The 20,858-nt window shown below is 39.9% G+C and overlaps 1 protein-coding gene across 11 annotated transcripts in view; it reads right to left on the bottom strand.

Annotated features, from left to right (window-relative positions):
* Window positions 1-4,155, bottom strand: part of afdna (afadin, adherens junction formation factor a) — a 119,475-nt gene extending 115,320 nt beyond the window's left edge. For all 11 annotated transcript variants that reach the window (XM_085371824.1, XM_085371825.1, XM_085371830.1 and 8 more), the window contains exon 1: window positions 3,880-4,155. In XM_085371824.1, the coding sequence (XP_085227950.1) occupies window positions 3,880-3,981 (102 nt within the window). In that variant the 5' untranslated portion in view covers window positions 3,982-4,155. The remainder of the gene's footprint in view (window positions 1-3,879) is intronic.
* Window positions 4,156-20,858: the final 16,703 nt, after the last annotated feature.

Raw genomic sequence — 20,858 nt, 5'->3', positions numbered from 1 at the left:
ACAACTGAAATCGAAGAAAGTGCTCTTAAAGCTCAGGCAAAACCAGTTTGTTTCCATGGATATTAGACAGATTAATATGTAGGGCTTCAGGAATTTGTTAGAGGAAATGAAATGCCGTCCCTCACGGAAAAGGCTGCATCCATCTATTATACTGCATTTGTGCCCAAGTGATGGAAATGTCGTCACCAGGCTGTTAGCACGAGACTGTGCGGACTTCAAGCAGACCTCGAGCGGTCTTTAAAGAAATATAACAATAATCATTACTCATCCTCTGTTTCTGTCACTGTCCACAACCAAGTGTAAACCTCACTTAATCCTATGGTCTGCATGGTCACTAGATCACGACTACACATGGAGTATCCTCAGCCACATATTTGCTTTGAGCTGTACTACAGGAGCTAAACTTACTTGATAAATGTGATATGCTCTAACTATGATATGAGACATGGGAACACCAATGTTTATTCTCCACTTTACATCCATAATCTAAATTCAGGAGTATTAAATAAGACATAATAGAAAACACAGGTAGAAGATGAGCCTGGTGTCAAAACAATTAAATTCTTTAGTTGGTGCAGGTTTCCGTTTTTAAACCAGGTAAAATGTGCTTTTTCAACTCACAAAAGTTCATGTACTTATGAAGGATCATAAAAATAAGGCAAATTGAAAAGTATCAAACTCTGGCCTATGTCTATGTACTTGAGAGCCTGTTCCTTGGACAATTTTAGAGTATGAAAGTTAAATCATCAATGGCTTCATTAAATATTGCACAAAAACAATAAGCCGATTCTGAGATGGGAACTTTTGATAGGTTTGGGTGCTTTTCTTGAATAACTCTGGTGCAGAGTTTCAGAGAATCATGAAAGCTAAACACTTTAGGAAGGCTAATGTGCCACACATTCACATGTCCCACCAAAACCTAGAAGGATTAGAAGTCACTAAACCTCCACATCTCCAGTGGGTGGAGTGGAGTCATGTAGTGTTGAGATGCATGCCTGCATCTCAACACTACATGACTATTGTGCCACACCATCCAAGCCCAGTGTTTATTCAGTCTGCAGAAATAAGTCCCCACATCTCTTCCCACTGCGAGTCCCCAACATGACATGGGTACCTGTTATGTTATAATGAGCCTCACCATAAGTCCCGCAGCAGGACCTATTCATTTTGGGTTTGAAAGATTAAGAAGTTTGAGAACCTTTGCTCCAGACTAATCAGCCAGCCGTGCCTAATCTAATCACACAAATGATCTCACTGCTCTCAGTGGCAGCTTGCTCTGAAATTAAACGTTTATAACAATTACCAGATATTCTGTTTTTCTACTGGGGGGTGGGAAGCTTTATTTAAGGATAACAGTGTCAAGTTTTATCTATAGCACAGCTTCACTCTGGAGTGGTCTAGCCTATTTGGAGGACACTTGTGCAGCTTGGGCGCTCCACCACCTGACATATGGGTGGGGTGTGGCGTGGTGAAGGAAGGCCATGCATCTCCTTACATTGAGTTATGCTCTGCTGGACTACACTGTGACGCTTGTGAGCTGAAACCCCAGTATAGTGAAAGAATTACAGTCTGGGAAACTTCTGGACATGCAGAGTTAATGATTCCTTACACAGACGAGGGGTTGTGTATTTGTCTGCGCGTGTGTGCTGTGTAGTATGCAACACTGGCCAATGGCTGGCCAGCTTCAATCCTGGTAATCGGCTCAAGAGGAGAAGAGAGGGGACCCTGTGGCCCCCCTACACCCTTATCCAAGAAAGAGGTGGGGGGTGGGCAGCTCGCCTAAAAACACAGCAGCTGACACAATCACAGTCATAGATTTAAATTAAAACTACTTAACCACAAAATGCACCAGTCACAGGCAGGATTGGATGCAAGGACGTGTCCTGAGGGGGGCACAGGGTGGCACCAGGCATCCCTCTACCAATGCTATTTTGCTAGAGCACTATTAAGCCATCTAGTATTATATAAATAATGAAAATCATCTCTACTAGCAGCATTAAAAGTGATATGCACACACTCTTGAATCAATAATTATGATCCAATAATGTGTTTATGACTGAAGGTTCTTTCTCATTAGGCAGTTGTAGTTGAACTATTTGTATATTTTGATGGTAAATATCTAAGAAAATGGACTAGATTAGATTTGGGCAAAATATGAGGGCCAGAATTTCACTGTAAATCATTTTGGTCCAGCCCTTCAATCCTAAAAAAAATTAATAAATAAATAAAAAAAATAGTATTAAGCTAAGTGTGGAGTCTGTAATGCATTTACCTCTATTCTAAAACAGTGCATTTCATCAGGTCCAGTCACTCAAACCTACCTTGAGTGCCGGCACCTGCAGAATGAAATTCAGATTAAATTAGAACTATTTTATTTGTTTTATCTTGTCATCAATGGTCTTGCTTTGGTCTCAGTGGTGCAGACAGAAAATGCAGGAATCTTGTTTAACTCCACATTTGTCTGGGCTTTAGCCAGTGTAGATGTTATGTTATGTTGTTAGCTGCTAGGCTAAACAGCATCACCAGTTTTCTTGGTTGCGTTGAATTGGCAACGTTATTGCAACTCTCATCAATCATGCTGACGTCCTGTGAGCCACCACATTTCAAAAATCCTGGAAACGCCCCTGGTTTGCTGGACACTGGACTTAGTAAGGACTAGAGACATCGCCAAGCCCTTGCTACTGTTCGGCAAGGAGGCGTTTCTTATCCCGTCATGTCATTAGTAAACAGCCACAACCTGAGTCCAGACGGGCGGTTTAATTACAGCACTGCTGCTCCGCCGTGTTGTAGGGTCAAATTATTGCTGGTCAAACAAGCAGCTCGTACCAAGCTAGCTCGTGTGTGAGGACAATGCAGGACGACATGACATAGTCAGTGTGTTGCACAGACAGATCGACAGACGTACAGGAGAGGGGCTGTCCTGTGGGTGGTGGGCTAGCAGTATCTGAGTGCCCAGCTAAGCATCCACACCCTGCTTGTAGCTAATACTTTAAGCTTTTATCTATATGCCTAACGTATCTAGCAACCTGACCGTGTTACTGGGTTTGTCAGCCATTGCAGGCAGTGCTGCGAGTGCGCTGCATGCACTGTACACGCCGGCTATATCCCTCATTTAAAAAGCGCAAATATGTAATGCATAAATCACCAATAAGGGGGGGGTGTTTATTCTGTTTAATAGTAGCACAGCTTATGTTTTCTCTACAGGTAAAGTGCTTGCTAACTAACTAGCTAGCTAGCCCAGTTAACGTTCCGTTCGCAAGATAACGCACCAAATCCCATTCAGAAATCTGGAAATTACATCTTTACCTACTTATCGCACGCATCCACAGAAGCAAGAATAAACCTCAAGGTAGATAATATTCTACTCACATTCGCGCCAAATTCGGCATATTTATCGCACACATAATCTTAAGAGCTTCTGTGATTTGCCAACTTTCAAAATTATTCCTGCCACTTCCCAAATACACAGCTGTGGGCGGTAATAGCTACGCAAGTGTGAACAGTTTCTTTTAAAAGAAAGCGATAGAGGCAGGTTTACCTATACACGATGCTCAGTCATGGACTGTTAAATAGTTTGCCTGGGTTGCCGTGAGGGCTCAAAGATTTAATTAAATTTATAGGCACCATCTTGAACAATGTGTTTAGCCTACTATCTGGCAAATCCTGACATTTTTCAATGGAGTTTGGCATTCATTCTCTCGCAGCACGTACGGGGACTTGCCACCGAGTCACCCAAGAAAACCACGCTGCCCAATACTGCTTGGCTTTCAACATTTTCAACCCAAGGGTCAGCCGGGGGTAGGTTTACAGGGCCCCCCTCCCCCAGGAGAGGGCCCGCGTGTCCGCGGCCTCTCCTGCCACTCCTGGCTGAGCTCCTACCTCTGTGGGCCGGCTGATCTCGAACAGGTCGAGCCGGTTGGCGTTCCAGTGGTTGATGATGTCGGCCAGTTTCCTCCTCTCCTCCTCCCTGCTCCCCGACATGGTGGACAGCCTTTCCGTAGGTCCGCACTGTTGAATAAAACTTCCCGTAACGGTAGTCCACAGGAGAAGAAAAAGCCGCCTCACAAACCAAAGGTTCAGGTCTGCTGCTTTATCGCCAGGACTTCGTGCGTCTCTCCGCTCACCGACCGACCTGCTCTCTGATCTGCTCCTGCTTCGCGTTCCCGGTGAGCTTCTGCGCGCCCCCGGTCTATGTGTATGTGTGTGTTTGCGTTTGTGAACGCGCAAACTATTAACTGTTTCAGAACCGACACAATTGATCGATGACGCTGCTTTTCTTAAATGTGCAGTCTCAAAAGAAGTAGTCCGCTTATGGTGGTCAGCAGGATTAACTCATTATCTTTTCATTAAGACCCCAACACAGACACACACACACGCCCTTAAACCCCTGAGCGATTTATTTACACTGTAAATATATAATATCTACAATTCAGACAGTGAAATCCCACTACTTATCTTGTTGTTTGTTTGCACTTTGAAAAAAGTAAACAAACACTTGTGCAGAAGAGGAATAAACCTAAAAACTTAGAGATGCAAAAAGATTTGAATACAGTAGAAAAATTATAATTAATCTTTTTAAATAATTGTAATAATCCAATACATTAAACACAATACATTTCAAGTAGCACACAGAATTTTTTTTTAAATTTAATTCAGGAGGCAGAGCTAGCTCATCTCAAGGTCAGCTAATCCAGTCCATATGAAAAAACTGAAAATTGCTGTGTGAATATAGACTGTAGTATTAAAAATGCTCGGTTAAAGTACAAAACAGTCCATTTAGCATTTGGTTGTAAATGTAAGATTCTTTTTTGTTACTTGTTGGAAGCACTGTGAAAGTGCACCAGAATTTTTCTTTATTAATAAAACTAATTGAAAATATCTTCTAATTATTAACCATTAATATTTTAAATTATTACCTTAACATCCAAAAGGTCTCTGCTAATCTATTTAGCTTTACATCTACCCTCGAATATAAAATTTTCACCTAATTTGCATGCTCAAATGGAAGCAAAAGAGTAAAGTGCATGCAAGAAACTTGATTTTAGAGGTATCATCTTCTTAGCATGTTACCCACCAGTGACCTGGTTTATGTTAAGAGGATAAAATTCCAGTTTTACGCACACAATCAGAGAGAGCATCTTATCTATGTATGGGATGGATGAGCCATTGTGTGCGGTTCTACATTCGTGATAACCTGTTTCACTGCAGTAGCTTTTTCCTTCCTGTGGACCCACTCTTCATAATCACACTCATTTCCTGTGTGTGTGTGTGTTTCTATTCTGTTTGTTGGGGGTAATGATGTGGCGCTGCGCTCCATCTATTAACACATGGCTGTGAGTGACTCTGAAAGGTCAGCAGATACATGTGAAATGTAATGATCTCATCTATAAAAATAGCTGTGATACAGCAGGGCAGTTAGTCATGTGGGCCGCCCACCTCTTCTCCCAGACAGGGTGCAGAACAGTAGCCCGGGCTTCTTATAAACACATTAGTCACCGTGCCAGAATATATGGGTGTTACTGTATAATGGATGAGTGAAGCATTGAGATCATATGTAAGTAATGAGTAAGGATTTTATCAGAACAGCTGATCTAACTTTAGCTACATGAGAGATTGCATAAAAATGTAAACATCAACAAATAAACTAAATACTGAATACTGCACTTTTACATTATAGTTTATATAAAAGTAATCAAATTAAACAATTAAACATTAAAATGACTATTTTCCAACCCACTTTTTTGGCCTGACTGTTACAAAAAGCCACACTTACTTTAGACTTCTTATATTCCTGTACTGTAGTCTGAAAATCAGTCTGATCAAGGTTTGATGTTATGTGATGAATCCTTGGATCTGTTCATTGCCAGCCATTTCATTTTGTACTGATCCAGCCAACTCTTCAAATTTTGTGTGCTTTTTCCTTTTCAGTGTCCTTACACTTACCATGAAACTGTGGTTATTTACTAAAACAGAAATAATTTCCCTAAAACTGATTCTCAAGTACAATTTCAGTAACTCATCTACATAGAGTGTAGAGGGTAAAGGAGCCGTGGCAGTTGTTTGGCTTGAAATGACAACTGTAATCTCCATACTTTCTTTTTTCTCGAAATAGTATTTCAATTTTATTCTTGAAATTCTGTTTGTGACAGGTAGCAAAAGGTTGTCTTGAAGAGAGAGGAGGCAAAACAGCTTGTTTTGAACTGTGACCAGTATAAAATAAATACGGATTATTTTGAGGTGTAACTCATGGAAAGCTACTCCAAGAGCAATAGGTAGGCATCTTAAGTACACCTCTCTAATATGCATATGCTAAAGTGGGTGTGTATGCAGGTATTTGACTTGCTATTGAGCCCCTTCTCTTCTTCTTTATGTGATGTGACAAGATGTGAATTCTTTGGGAACTCATTTGACATCAGCAGCAGAAGTGAGAAACCACAACAGGAAACCAACTTTACCAGATAGCCTTGCTACTTCCTGTATCTGTGATGTTATCACAGCATCAGTCACCACACACACACACACACACACACACACACACACACACACACACACACACACACACACACACACACACACAGGTAACAGACAGAAGTTTCACTGATTTAAAAAGCTGACCTACATGGCTTCTGCTGCTTCAAGTTCACGTGTTACCATAATTTCGTTGTACACACACAATAACAATTATGGGTGATTCTATTCTATTCTATTCTATTCTATTCACAGGTCTACTCCAGTAACTGGAAGAGTCAGTTCTTCTAATAAACAGCAAATGAGATCATTTGTTTTGTCCCGGCTCTGCTTTGCATTTCTCACATTTGCAGATGAGAATCACATGATACAGGTTCACTGCCCTCGCTGACCTCTAATTCTTATCAATTATTTTGTCTCCCGCTGTGACAACCCTCTGTTATTTATTTATAATCTGTTATTTATTTAAATCAAGTATAATAACCTAATGCTTATCTTACTTACAGAAACATTTAAGTGCAGATTATCTCTCAGTTCAAGAAAAGTTAACATAACAAAGACTTAAGACAAAACAGAGCTAACAAAGCGAGCAAACATTTGAGAGAGGATGCCTCGAGGAACAGCTCAGCACACAAAAATGATGTACAATACATTACAAGGAAGTCTACATGAAAGAAAGCAATGAGGAAGCTCCCAAACAGGAAGCAGCGAGGTGAGCCAGGGTGGTTTGTTTGATTGGAAATTTGCAGAACGAAAAACTGTTTATTTCAATGAACTTAACAACATGTCGACATGTCTTTATGCTGCAGTTGGAGTCCAGCTGTATGCTGATCTACTTATGTGGCCCACACTGACATATCTCAACAGCTACTGAATTAATTGCAATAACATTTTCTGCAAGCATTTGTTATCCTAAGAGGTTGCAGTCCCTACTCGACCAGGAAGTTCACCTAGTTGATCAGGTGACTGTGTGTCACCTGTGTTCAGTTCTGATCCAGGACCCTTTGATGTGTGTCTTTCCTGTCTAAAAAAATATTTACTATCATATCAAATAAGGGCAAAAATGCTCAGAAAAGTATGTTAAAGAATTCAAAATGGTTGGCGTTTTTAGCATTAACATCAGGCACTGTACAGCCTTAGAGATCTGCTGGTATGGCTGCAAGAATTTCACGAGGACATAGACAGTATATAAACGATTAACTTGACACTCTCTAATAGTTAGCATGAATTTTTAAAATATTATAATATATTATGATATATAATGTAGCATCATGCTATTAGGAATAATCTCGATGATGAAGCAGGGTATGGTTTAGGGTGTGTCTGCTTTGTGAGTGACCACTCCTCATTCGTGGTGTTTGGTCTAAAAAGAAACAAGAGGGCAATGGTTAAAGCTGATGCTTCAAAACTGAACTTCACAAACTCACAAGCTTTCCATCTGTGATCCATGTCTTTCCCTCCAAAAACAGACACTACAGAACTACAGAGTATCTTGTCCCACAGTTGGAGACATCATCCAGGAGAGGCTATTGCAAAAAGTACATAGATGATTCACAGATGCAGCAATGATTTTATTCCCAGTGAAATCGCCCCAACTCGCAGTTCGTAATGACTCATAACAATGTGAGTTGATTCTCAAAGGGACCCCGGCAGAACTGGCTCTGCATAAGCACCACATCTGTGGAAAAGAGGTAGAAGAGACTTGTCACTGAAACTTTATTTATGTCAGACAGCTGAGGGAGTCAAGTGAGACCTGACCTCTTGTATTTTATTGTTCATGACCGAGAGCGCCTCTCAATCTCATACCACTCCTTTCAATGTATTGTGTGTGTGTGTGTGTGTGTGTGTGTGTGTGTGCGTGTGCATGTGTGCAGTGTCACCTGAAGGGTATTGAATTTATTACCATCGCAGTGGATGGAGGTATTTTTAATCACCATATCTATACTTTTATTAAAACTACTGTTGGGTTAAGTGAGGTCATTGCAGAAAGACATAAACAGATTTGAGGTGGGGTTAATGAATAATGGATGTACCAGATAATAAAAACAGATTGATAAAGATGGAACAGAGACACTGAAAGCTTTTTCCAGAAAACCCCAAAAAGACAAACCAGGTCGAGGAATAGAGAAATCTTTTATAAAACTTTTTCAGACAGTCGAGTATGACCGAGAGCGCCTCTCCTGCAGTTTGAAATCAAACACCTGCACACTGTCATGACTCACTAGCTCTTAATCTCTAAAACAATGTGAGAAATGTGACTTTATCAAACCTTTCAGTAACATCCAGCAACTTTGACATAATCTTTATCCCACTGATTTGTAATGGAAGTGAGAGTACTTTAGAGCAAAGAGAGCTTAAGTTAAGCAAAAATAGATATTAATCAGCAGACACGTTGTTAAAGGATAAGAAAGGAAAACTTTGATGTGATAAGTGCTCAAACAGAAGCAGACACGAGGAGAAAGAAGGTTCGCAATTAAGTGTAATAACAGCTTTCCTTCTTGAAAACACCTCTGAAATCTAAACTAGCCCTGAAGATGAACTAAAGCAGGGGCTGTTATTAAGGGTTAAAGATTTGCACAAATAGCTGCAGTGTTTGACTATGTTCATAGATAGTCACAGTTATTCTCCCTCATGCTTGCAATTCATTTAATTCAATTATGTTACGTATTAAGAAGCTGGTAAGGTATAAAGAACATCAATAAAAGCTCAAATTTGGGTTGTTTTTTTTGTTTGTTTGTTTTTAATTTATCATAGGTGCACTGTGATACAAGATGCTAACAATTAACAGGACAACCTCCCTAAAACTCATCTCACTTTGTGTTATCCTTTTCTATGAGAGGAACAAAGACTCATGATCAGGCAAGCGCCTCAAAAATGCGCCTCTCTCTGCACAGTGGCACGATTCAGTGTGTTATCTACTAACACACCTTTTCTTTCTTTCCTGTCCTTTTCTCACCATCTGTTGCTCATATTCCAAGAGAAACATGAATTTCTCTCACACAGCGCAACAGGAAACATCTGCTGCGGTGAGAAATGTGGCCGCGCAGGATACATGGAGAGGCGGGAGGAGCATTGTATGATTTTAAAGGTGTGAACAAATGACCGCAATGAAATGAAAGCATGGAAATCTGTGCCACTGTATTAATCCATGTCTTTGTATTCCAGTGTGTACAAAGACTCCACGTCATGAAAATGCCATCCTTCAAACTTCCGTTTACATAACAGCCATGGGGTGCTTTATGTAGCACCTCGCCTCAACAATACAAGAAACCTGTGTGTCTAGTTGATGATGATGGTTGATAGTAAAATAATCATCACAAAGCCATATAATAACTACAACATGCAGAGACTGTGCATCCAAGGTAATGGAGAAATTTATTTTGGAACATTCAGCGTTTCTTTGGTATATGGCAGGAAAGCCATCGGACTAGAAAACATCCACAGCAAGAGCTAAATAAATACAAAGATCCGGTTGGGGAACAAACCAATGAGGGAAGAGACACCTGAGACCTGTATGAAGTGGGAACTTCAGATTTAATCCTGGGTTTTCGGTCTTATCAGGGTATTTTACAGTAGAGTGTTTAAAATTAATCACACCACATGATTCAGAGCTTGTAGAGCCACCTTCTGCAGCAATAACTTGAAGCAATCATTTCATTGTCTCTATAATTTTATCAGTCTTGCACATCATTTTGAATGAATTTGGCCCAATCTTCTTTATTTCATTCCTTCAGTTCATTGAAGTTTCAATCAGGTTAAGAGCTGGACTTTAAATGGCTCATTGCAACATCTTAATTTTTTTCTTTAATGAGGCCTGCAGAGTCTGGGTTTATACCCAGTCTGCTTCAAGGTAGATTATGACATTGTATTAACACATGGCTAAATGCTACAGACCTGCATGCTACCCAAACTTTGGCTTTTATAGTGGTGCTCGCACTAGCTGATGATTAATTAATTGATCACCAGCGCCTTCCTGCTGCTAACACTCTTTATGTGGAAGGAGTCAGGTGTACTATCACTGCATAAATTCTGCTTCGGTGCAGATTATGTGCAAGATAAGAGATCAACGAGTAGGAAACCACCTCTTAAAGACCAATCAATTTTTTGGAAAATCATATCACCATTCCTGGAAGGTGCCTTGTACCTGTGTGCACAGATATTACAAATTTTATCGTTTTCTGACAAGCATGAATAAATACATTAAATACAATAAATACATGAATAAAAACATTCAAGTTTATATTTTTCACATAAAAGTGTAAACTACATTGAATAAATTACAACACTAAAAAGATTAAACTGAGGCAGGAAAATAAATTGTGATCTCAGTACATAAAACAGGCACTTCTTGCTTCTGTTATTGTTGTTGTTTGTTTTTTTTTGTTGTTTTTTTAATTCTGTTTTTACTACAGTTTTACAAGAAGCTCAAAAAGAGCTCTACAGAACACAGAGAATTATTAGATAGGCTCCTGTTAACTCCACTGAAACATGTTTTATATCTCTTAACCAAGGTTTGAAAACATTTAAAATTAGGTTAACGATAGTCTAACTACCCAAACTTTCCCCTGCACTTTTATCATTGCACAAACATCCTTAAGCACCTGGATATTTCTTAAAGTAAAAATTGAGACTTTACCAATTGACCACAGTCAACCTGTTGGGGATGACAGTAACTGAGATCAGCCTCTTAGTAAAAAACTATTTTTAGTTATAGGAGGCTCCATTTTCAGAACATACTGTGCATAATTTTTGCCTCATTAACAGCCAAACTAGGCAGCTTACTGCTGCAAGTGACAGTTTGCGAGGCAGCTATGGTTGGCTCTCTAGCTCATGGCAGGATCATGAATAATGAACAAACCAGTAAGCGTTGTTCCTCAAATGATTCATTTTGATGCCTTTATGTAATGCATATTATTTATTATATAATGTGATGCCCTTAAGCCCTGATCTTCTGAACACACTAATGTTTAAACAGTGATCAGCTGTATCTGGTGACTCCATCAGTCATCTCTTCACTCTGATCCAGCACTGCTGCTGCTTCTATGGCAAAACAAATCAGCACAATTTTTACCAACATATTGCACCAACACAAATATACAATAAGGTATGTTGGCTTCTACATAATAATGCAGCTTAACAACAGACTTTAGCAGACACACATGGCTTTGATAAAGTTAAGTAATTGTTTTGTAGTTTGAAGAACCAAGAAAAAGTTTTTTTCTTTTATATTGCATGAAGAAATAAAGTAATGCACACAGTCACAGGACATCATCAGCTATTTGTTAGTGAGTCCCTGAGGGGTTTTCACCATCAACATCATCCTACTGTTTTAAAACCAGACACAGGTCGACCTGCCCTAAAGTATATTCTGCTTTATCATCTATTTAATTCCAAATAGAACCATCATGTCTCATTCCACAAGACTTGAAATAAGCAACTGAGAACATAAGGTCATCAGAAAAGTTGAGATGCTGCATCCGTCCTTTACATACTGTCTTTGGTACAGTGCTGTGACTCTTGGTTTCATGCTTTGTCCTCTGGTATCCCTCAGTGACAAATATCCTGCCCTGTTAACTGTAACACATTAGACTCTTTTGTTCATCACACAAGCCGTCCTTTGTTGGTCGAACCCAGAAGCTTAATCATCTGTCGTTAAGCTGTGTTTATGGTTTTAATGAATTGCTATGAAGAAAGAATGCTTCCAGTTTGGAACATGGTGAGCAAGTATGACTGGGTTATTTCTAGTGGATCTGGACTTTTCTTTTCAATTCTTTTCTTCTCTTTGTTCCTTCCTTCCTTCCAGCCTCCCCTTTTCCTTCCTTTCACATTATTTGATCTATGTGATATATTTATGTCTTCCTATATTTCCAAGCCAGGCATCTAATCCATTCAAATTGTATTTTGACTCTGTATTGTCGATAAAACTTACTATTAATACAGGGTTATAAATATCCAATCAAAAATAAAAGAAGCCCCGGAAAATAAATTTCAAGATGAAGCTCTCTTTATGACACAGTCAAATAGTTTGTTCGCTTGATGTATTTTATGGAACAAAAGCTTCTGTTAAGCAGACACATTTTCACGCATCTAATCAAAAACCATTCAGAAAAACCTGATGAATTTGTGAAAGTGCTAAATGCAAACTGATCTTCAGCTTTTAAGATGCATTGTTGCCGTACTTAGATATACCTTTCTGTTTTTTATATGAAGTTTTAGAATAACTAGTAAATAAAAGATACAATGAATGGACAAGACAAAGAAAGGAAATAAAAAATAGAAACTGGAAGACCAAAAAAATGCAAAGAAAACTCTCTATAGACCTTCTATTTCACACACTATCACTGTAAGAAGCAGAGAAAATCAGATGCACAAAATAAATAGGTGTAGAAAGTGCCTTTATAATTGCACATTGCAAGTGTAGTGCATACTGTACCTTTTTATCCACTCATATTTTATGCATTATGCATGGATAGTGGAGCTCAGAGTATGACGATGTGCTACAGGGGCTTCGCAGCATCTGTTAATCTGTGCTATTGACTGAACATCTATTAGTCATGAGGAATCCGCTCCACCCACACACAGCTGACATGGATTCCCTTGGTTGTTGCTATTTTTCTTTACAACATAATTTTAATAATATTCATGCAATAAATTCATATTGTAAAACCTATGAATCCTTTCCCTTTAAAATCCCATTCATAAACACACCTCACTGGTACTGACTGTTCAGTGGGGTCCACAATGCTGACAAAGGAATTGTTTTGGTTTTTTTGCAAAACAAAAACGAGAGCTTGATTTTTTTAAAAAGCCAAATAATCAAGAGGAACACTAAAAACATCAACAAATCACAAACCAGGAAGATTGAATGGTACAGGACACAAAAGGCATGAAGCTCAGGAACACCCAGGAGTAAAAATCATCATCTGACAAAGACAAAGGGAAGAAAGACCACATGCTTGTGACAAGTGGGAACACTAAGTGGAGAGGGCAGGTCTAAAAGGCAGGAAATGAAAAAAAAATGCAGGACACAAAAACTACATGAAGGCACAAGGACAATAACCTCCAAAATAAAACAGGAAGTAAGCAAAACACAAGAGAAACATCAAAACAGAGACAGAGGAACAAACAGGAGCTTTATTGTGTATACATAGTATTGTGGCATGCACATACACCAGTCAGCCACAACATTAAAACTGCTGACAGCAGGAATGAAGACATTTCTTCACCTCATTACAGCTAAATATTTGTAATGAGGTGTCCTGGTATTCATGCATCTGTTACAGACTCAAGCCGTCAAGGTAATGTCGCTCCCTGATGGCAATGGCCTTCTCCAGCAAAACAATGGGCCCTGCTGCACAGCAGAAAGTATGAGGAACGGCTCAAAAAACACAACAAAGAGTCAGATGCATTGGCCCAGCTTCTAGACTCCCCACATACCAATCTGATACAGCTTCCCTGAGATGCGTTGGAACAAGTAAGATCAAGCCCCACCCGACAAACCACAGGATCCAAAAGTCCTGCTGTTGATATCCTGGTGCCAGACACCACAGGACACCTGAGAGGTCCCACGTCAGCGCTTCGGTGGGTCAGAATTGTTTTGGCAATCTTTATTTTTTTTTCTGCATCCTTGTGTTTGGTACTTAAACGACTGAGTTTCTAAAGGCGCTTCAAATCTTTTATCCTTTGTGTCATAATCTAATAAGAGTTTTAATCTGATGGTTTTTGGTTGGTTAAAACTAAAGCGATGCAGTTTATTGAGTTCACTGGGTTTCCCCCTCTTTTTACATCTAAACCTGTACTGTCAGTCTGTGCATGCAGAACAATTCATTTGAGATCGTAGAGATTCGTTTTCAACCTAACCTTTCCTGTTTGCTTTTATGCTGATGGCTGGATAAGAAATTTGTAGCCAGCGTGCATTAAATTAGAAGTTATAGCCAGGAGTTGTGTAGCTCAGCAATAAATACTGGAAACATGGAAATAGGTAGCGTGCCCAGACACGGATACTTCAGGCATAAACATCTGGTAAAACCACAGTTTTTGTACACCTCCCACAATAAAAAATGTGTTTATTAGGGGGTTTTACACAGGTCGACAAAAATAAATAAATAAATAAATAAATAAATAAATAAAATGAAGAGAAGAGAACCGAGAGAAGTGTCAAAAGCTGCTAATATCAGTCCCTACAGAACCAAATGTTAAGGTGTTATGGACAGTTTCCTCATTTATATCAACTCTAATGGGGTAAAATATTTTAAAACTCATTCATTTAGACTTTTACAAGGCAGTTATGCTGATACAGTGAGCAGTAGCCATCACCTTTCGGCCAGGCATCCCCTCATCTGATTGGAGTCTTGACTTTGCTTGTGCCATTTAACTACATTTACTGAGAAATACCATGCTATGCCGCTAGGTGCAGACTGTACAAGTAGTTTGTTCTTTGAGTTTTGTGAGGAAAATTTTATTAATGGATTTGTATATGACACTTTATCACACTAATCATCAGATATGTGAGTCTTTGGATTGCACCTGTACAGTTTATGGACGCAGCTTGCTAAGCAAATGTGCTGGTAAATTTGCACCTCATCCCCTCAACCCAAATACAGTCACTTCTGGCTCCATAAAGCAGGACCATACTGGCTAAACACTAATGTTTAGGTAATTCAACACGGACTACCTCCATCCTTCACTCTGTGTCTCTGAGTTTCCAGATTTTTTACATTTCAAGGTTTTATGCTAAGCAGCCTCCATCGTTTTTCTAATGTAACTCTCAATTAGATTAGAAAACTCATCAAGGCTGGAACTATTTCTTTAGTAGTTTCCTAAATGTGTAAGGTCATCAGTGATTAGATCAGTGATTCAGCTCAAGCCTATAACCTCAGATTTATCTTTTGAACGCTAATAAAAAGTATGTTTTGGGACAAATGTAAATAAAATTTAAATTTGAAGTTAAACTTTAAGTCAGTTGGGATTATCTTTCATTCCCCAGATTGCCAACATTTTCCAGAACAATAAAATCAAATACAAAAACAAACAAACATATTCTAATAGGTCATTAATGATGGCCTAGACAGAGGATTAAAAATGAGACAAATTTGGCAAATTCGATTTCTCTTTGCAAAATGCTGTGAAACTATTTAATTTACTCTTTTTTTCTAAACTCCTATAAGGTTGTCAGCTTTTCCACTGGGGTTTCTGATGCATGCAAACTTTCATCATAAGCTCTTTAGGTTACAGCTTGTTTCTTTCCTTTTTCCCTCCCTTGTATCCACTTTGCGCGATTTATAATTTATTCTCTGGCTTTGTCTTCTTTTCTGTATCCCGATACAGAAAAGATAAAAGATGACTTGATGTGGGAGTCAAACCGGAGCAAACAGAAGCATTAGCTTCACACTGCTGAACAACCAATTAAACAGCAAACAGCAGAGTGAAAGTGGAACATCTTTGTTTTGTATCACTGCGCTGACCATCTGCAATCCACCGAGACTTCTTAAGTTTCTGTTGCACTCCCTTCATTGACTCAAAGCAGCGGGAGCAAGCTAGAAATGAAGGACATGGAGGTTACGTTAAAAAAAAGAGAGCGAGAGCAAGAGAGAAAGGAAGGAGTGAAGGAGAGGAGGTGACAAAACCCACAGAGGGTAGCTCAGTTTTGCAGATGTTAAGGGAGCTCAAACTGGGCTCAGTGGCCGTGGACAAGCATCTGGAAAAGGCATCAGTGGATGTGGTTACAAGAGTAGAGAAATCTCTTCGTGGCTTCTTAAAACAGCTGCAGGGTTGTTTAGGGTTGACGGATGTTAAAATTATAACTGGGCTGGAATAATCTGTCCATCCATCCATTTTCTGGTTCCTATCCCAGCTGTCAAAGGCCAAAAGACAGGTTAGAACATGAACAGATCACCAGTGTGTTAACAGAGAGACAGACAAATCTTCATGCTCATGTTCACAAACCACAACCAATTCAGAACCCACTAACCTAACATGCATGTCTTTGGACTGTGGGTGGAAGCCTCAGTATCCAGAGAAAACCCACACAGACATGTGAACAACATGTAAACTACACAGAAAGGCCTCAGCCAGTTGATTCAACCTGAAGTTCAGATTTCATCAGATAAAATACCAATTTTGGCTGGTTACCTCCATGATGTGTAACGACATAGAGAAATACAAGTGCAGGACACGGTAGTCAGAATCCAAATCTTTAATCCAGGGTAAGGTTATGCACTAGGAAGGCAAAGTCCAAATACATAAAGGAGACCAACAGAACAAAGACGACAAACAACGGAGACATGAGTAATAGTAACTGTAGAACATTGTAACACTCAGGTGCAATGAAAAGAAAAGAAAACAGGGAACCAGGGAGTATATGCACACAGACAGGTGAGTCACTGGCTAATTGAGATCAAAACAGAACAAATGACCGAACGCTAAATAACTAAAGTGTGAAACAAACAGGGTGCTGCAGAAAAACCTAACAAAACAAAAAAGACTGAATACAAACAAAAGAAAGTTAAAGAATAATAAGGAACAGGTGAACCAATGCAGCATTTCATGTGAGGTGGAAAGTTGGAGGCCCAGAGTTCCCAGCAGCTGGAACGCCTTCTCAAGTCTTTCCACTTTGGAGTTCTGACACTAGACTCCAGCAAGGACAGTAAAAAAAGAAGTAAAAGCACAGATCTAACCTAAAAATAAAACCATAAGTGAACTAAAAAAGGGAGTAGTCCCAAATTCACCATGCGTAATATTAATACTATACTATACTGTACTTTACTACTATAAACTGTACTTCTATCAGGTACTTTGTGTAACTAACCAGGGTTTGCTTTGTGAGTGACTCCCTTTATATCTGCCTGAATGAAGCTTTTCTGTAGCAGCTTTAATTTCAGGTCCTCTTTCACTTCTCTTGCTAACGGTGTGCCTCAAGGTCATGTTTTGGAACCTATATTGTTTCTGCTTATCTGCTTCCTCTTCAGCACATTTTGAGAACATCTCACTTTTACGTTCTAAGGTGTTTCTAAGCTACAGCTCTTGCATAGGTGCTTAAACTATTAAATGTTGGAAGGCTGACGCACAGTCCCTCTGTGCCATGCCCTGAGCTGGAAATTGTTATTCATGCCTTTATTTCACCATATTTAGATTACTTATAATTCACTCGTTCACTTGTGTTGATAAAGTCTCCTTAGAAAGCATACTGACTGTGAGGCTTCTGACTAAGTATTCACATCACACCATTGCTAATTCACTTGTACTGGCTCCCCATTAACTTCATGGTCCTGGGGTGGTGAGGGATTTTTCTTGTGTTCTTCACTCATGCTGCTCTTCAGGTAAAGGTGGGATGGGTTCTTCCACTGATGCACCACCATGAGATTGCCATCCTTTGTTAACCAGTAAGCAGGTTCTTTTTATGACACTCTGTCCTTTCTCCTTGAAACAATTCTCTGTCGCTGAAGAGTCTCAAAGTGACCAGTCACTTCCTCTGCTGCTTTCTCCCTGGACACTGAGCAAGAACTTGCACCATTTACAATAATGACTCACCTGCTCGTCATTGCTGCCTGGATTAACCTCCCCTTGTTCTCTGACAGAGTTAGCTACCTGCAGCAAGCACAGACTCCCTGTTATACTCCATACTCCTTGTTTTCTTCCTAATAAATCATTCAGAATTCCCCCAAAAACCTTACCTTTAAAGGTCACGACACAGAATCTGCTTTAAGATTCTGGGTTTAACTGGTTTTAACACACCAACATACATCAGTGAACTTTTACATCCATACATCTGGCTGGAACACTCTTTCTTTGAGCCTGAGATCTGTGGACTCACTGGTTTCTTTTAAAAAATTCACCTTTTTGAGCTAGCTGCTGGAGTATTACTGATTTTGAAAGTTCTTTTTAACGGTTCAGGAAAACTTCACCAGCTTATTTCCATATATTAGTCAAAGGGGGAAGATAACATGCTGATTTGTACCACAGGAGCTGACAGGGCTCTCTTTATGGCTCTCTGGCAGCTGAGTGCATTTACAGGATGAAAATGGATTGCGGAAGATGTGGAGGGAAATTACTGTCAGAGTTGTTAACAGCCAAAAATAACTTTGAAATATAAATCGTGTAGAGGACATCTAAACATTTTATAACATGTCAGTAACAATAAGAGGCAAAGAGTCGGGCTTAGACCGTAGCTGACTGACAAAGAAGGAGCCTCGCTTTGGAGGATTTGTCTCATCTGTTCTCCCTCACAAGTACAGAAGCAAAAGCACATATGCAAACACTGCACTCCCTCTGCCAGACAGATGGAGAGACAGGCAGGCTTCTCAGCCAGTTCCTGCATTTTTCTCCAGAGCAGCATCCCTCCCTGTCCAGCAGCAGTGTACAAAGTCCTCATTTGAACCAGGTGCAGCCGTCGTTCAGCAGTACAAGCCAGCAGCAAACTGCAGCCCCTCCTTAGCTCTCTGCCGGCATGTTGTGTAGCTGGCCTGATGCCACATAGAGGCCGAAATAGAGTTTCTAAATAGATCTTGGAGGTGTTCTCTGCTCCGTCACCCTGTTAGCTGCATAAAGACTAACATATTCTGACTAAAACCAGAAAAGAAATTCTTAATATAAATATATATAACTTTTAAAAACTAAAATTGACATTTCTTTGTTAAGAAGACCACCCAGAGCACAGAGCTCATTAACATTTAAGCTGGAAACAGGGATTAGATAGGTCACATCATTCAAAGGCCTTGTTCAGTTGTAAAGGTCGTTTTATTGAATGAACCACAGCAACAGTGACAGTTCTCACAGTCATTAAAGTACCTCTATATATGTTCACACTCATGTACTTTAACACAGAACGGTTATACGACAGAGTGTGTCATCTCTGGCTGATAAATATCACAAATCCTGTTTGTATTTGCTGATTTTAACACATTTTGACCAAATCGTCTGTAATTAGTCCTGAAGAAAGGCCGCCCCAAAACAGTATTTTTCATATTTGATAAAACATCTCCCATGTATGAGAACAATTGTTGAGTAAAAATTATCGTAAATTACAGGAAAAAGTGTTCCTGTGACAGTTATTGTAAAACCAAACCATGCTGAATGGCAGATGCTACGCTTGTGCTCATGTATGTTTATAATACAAGCTTTGATTCATTCCAAACTGGGTGTGATGTTGGGCAGGGTCTTCCTCTATATGTGTGAAAAAGCAGAACATTGTTTTCTTAATGTATTGAGGGAATACAGCCCTACAAACATGAATGAACGATAAGCAAAAAATATATGAGAATCCATGATGAATGCATCAATTTATTTTCATTGAGTTTTGGTTGGGAACATCTCCAGAAACACAAGCCAGAGTTTACTTGTCATACTGGTTATGAGGGCAAAGGATCCACTGTTGATCATTGGTCAGAGTAAAGATGGCTTAAAAGGAGGGGGAGGGAGCTTATTTTAGACAGTGAATGTCTGATGGGCTGTACTGAGGCAGCATAAGACATCCATCCATCCATTCGCTTCCGCCTATCCTTTTCAGGGTCGCGGGGGGCGCCGGAGCCCATCCCAGCTGCCACAGGGCGAGAGGCAGGGCACACCCTGGACAGGTCGCCAGTCTGTCGCAGGGCCAACACACAGGGACAGACAACCATTCACACTCACATTCACACCTAGTGGCAATTTGGATTATCCAATTAACCTATCCCCACAAGTTGCATGTCTTTGGACGGTGGGAGGAAGCCGGAGTACCCGGAGGGAACCCACGCAAACACGGGGAGAACATGCAAACTCCACACAGAAAGACCCCGGCCTGATGGTGGAATTGAACTCAGGACCTTCAGCATAAGACAAATAAGGATTATTTTGAACTGTTAATGATGTAAAGTGACTTTTATAAATTCCAAGAACAAAAACATATGGAGCTGTATAGCCAAAAAAACATTTGAGGAGGCAGACGATTGGATGGGAATAAGGAGGCCATCTACATCCACTGTGAGCACCCACTGTTGAACAGAGGTGGTGGCTCATCAGTTATCAGCTGCTTTGAGGTGTTTCAATCCCCACTCACACACTGCCTCATGTGACCTCAGTAGCTCACGTGATGGTAGAGTCCAAGTGAATGATCCTTTTCTCCCCACCTTGGCTCATGTGTTGACCAACATGATTAATCCTCGACCCCCAGGACCACCTCCAAAGGAACAGTCCCTATTACCTAAATACCTGGGAATCTTCACCAGCTGTTTACAAACTGAAGAAACCTCTTGGATGAGAGGCGTAACATCATTATGAAACTAACAGCTGCCTTCTTTTTAAACTCTCAATACTACAGGTGTAATGTAACTCTGCAGATAAACACATGGTCATTCCCAGTGATGAGCTTCATGTGGGAAAACGCTAACATGTGAGTCATTTCTGCTTCTCCCACA

Source organism: Diplotaxodon limnothrissa, linkage group LG15, assembly GCF_057381915.1.
Source record: "Diplotaxodon limnothrissa isolate DT_005_m linkage group LG15, D_limnothrissa_male_GT1.1, whole genome shotgun sequence".
In the NCBI taxonomy this organism is placed as follows: Eukaryota; Metazoa; Chordata; class Actinopteri; order Cichliformes; family Cichlidae; genus Diplotaxodon; species Diplotaxodon limnothrissa.
This window is presented reverse-complemented; position numbering and strand designations above follow the sequence as displayed.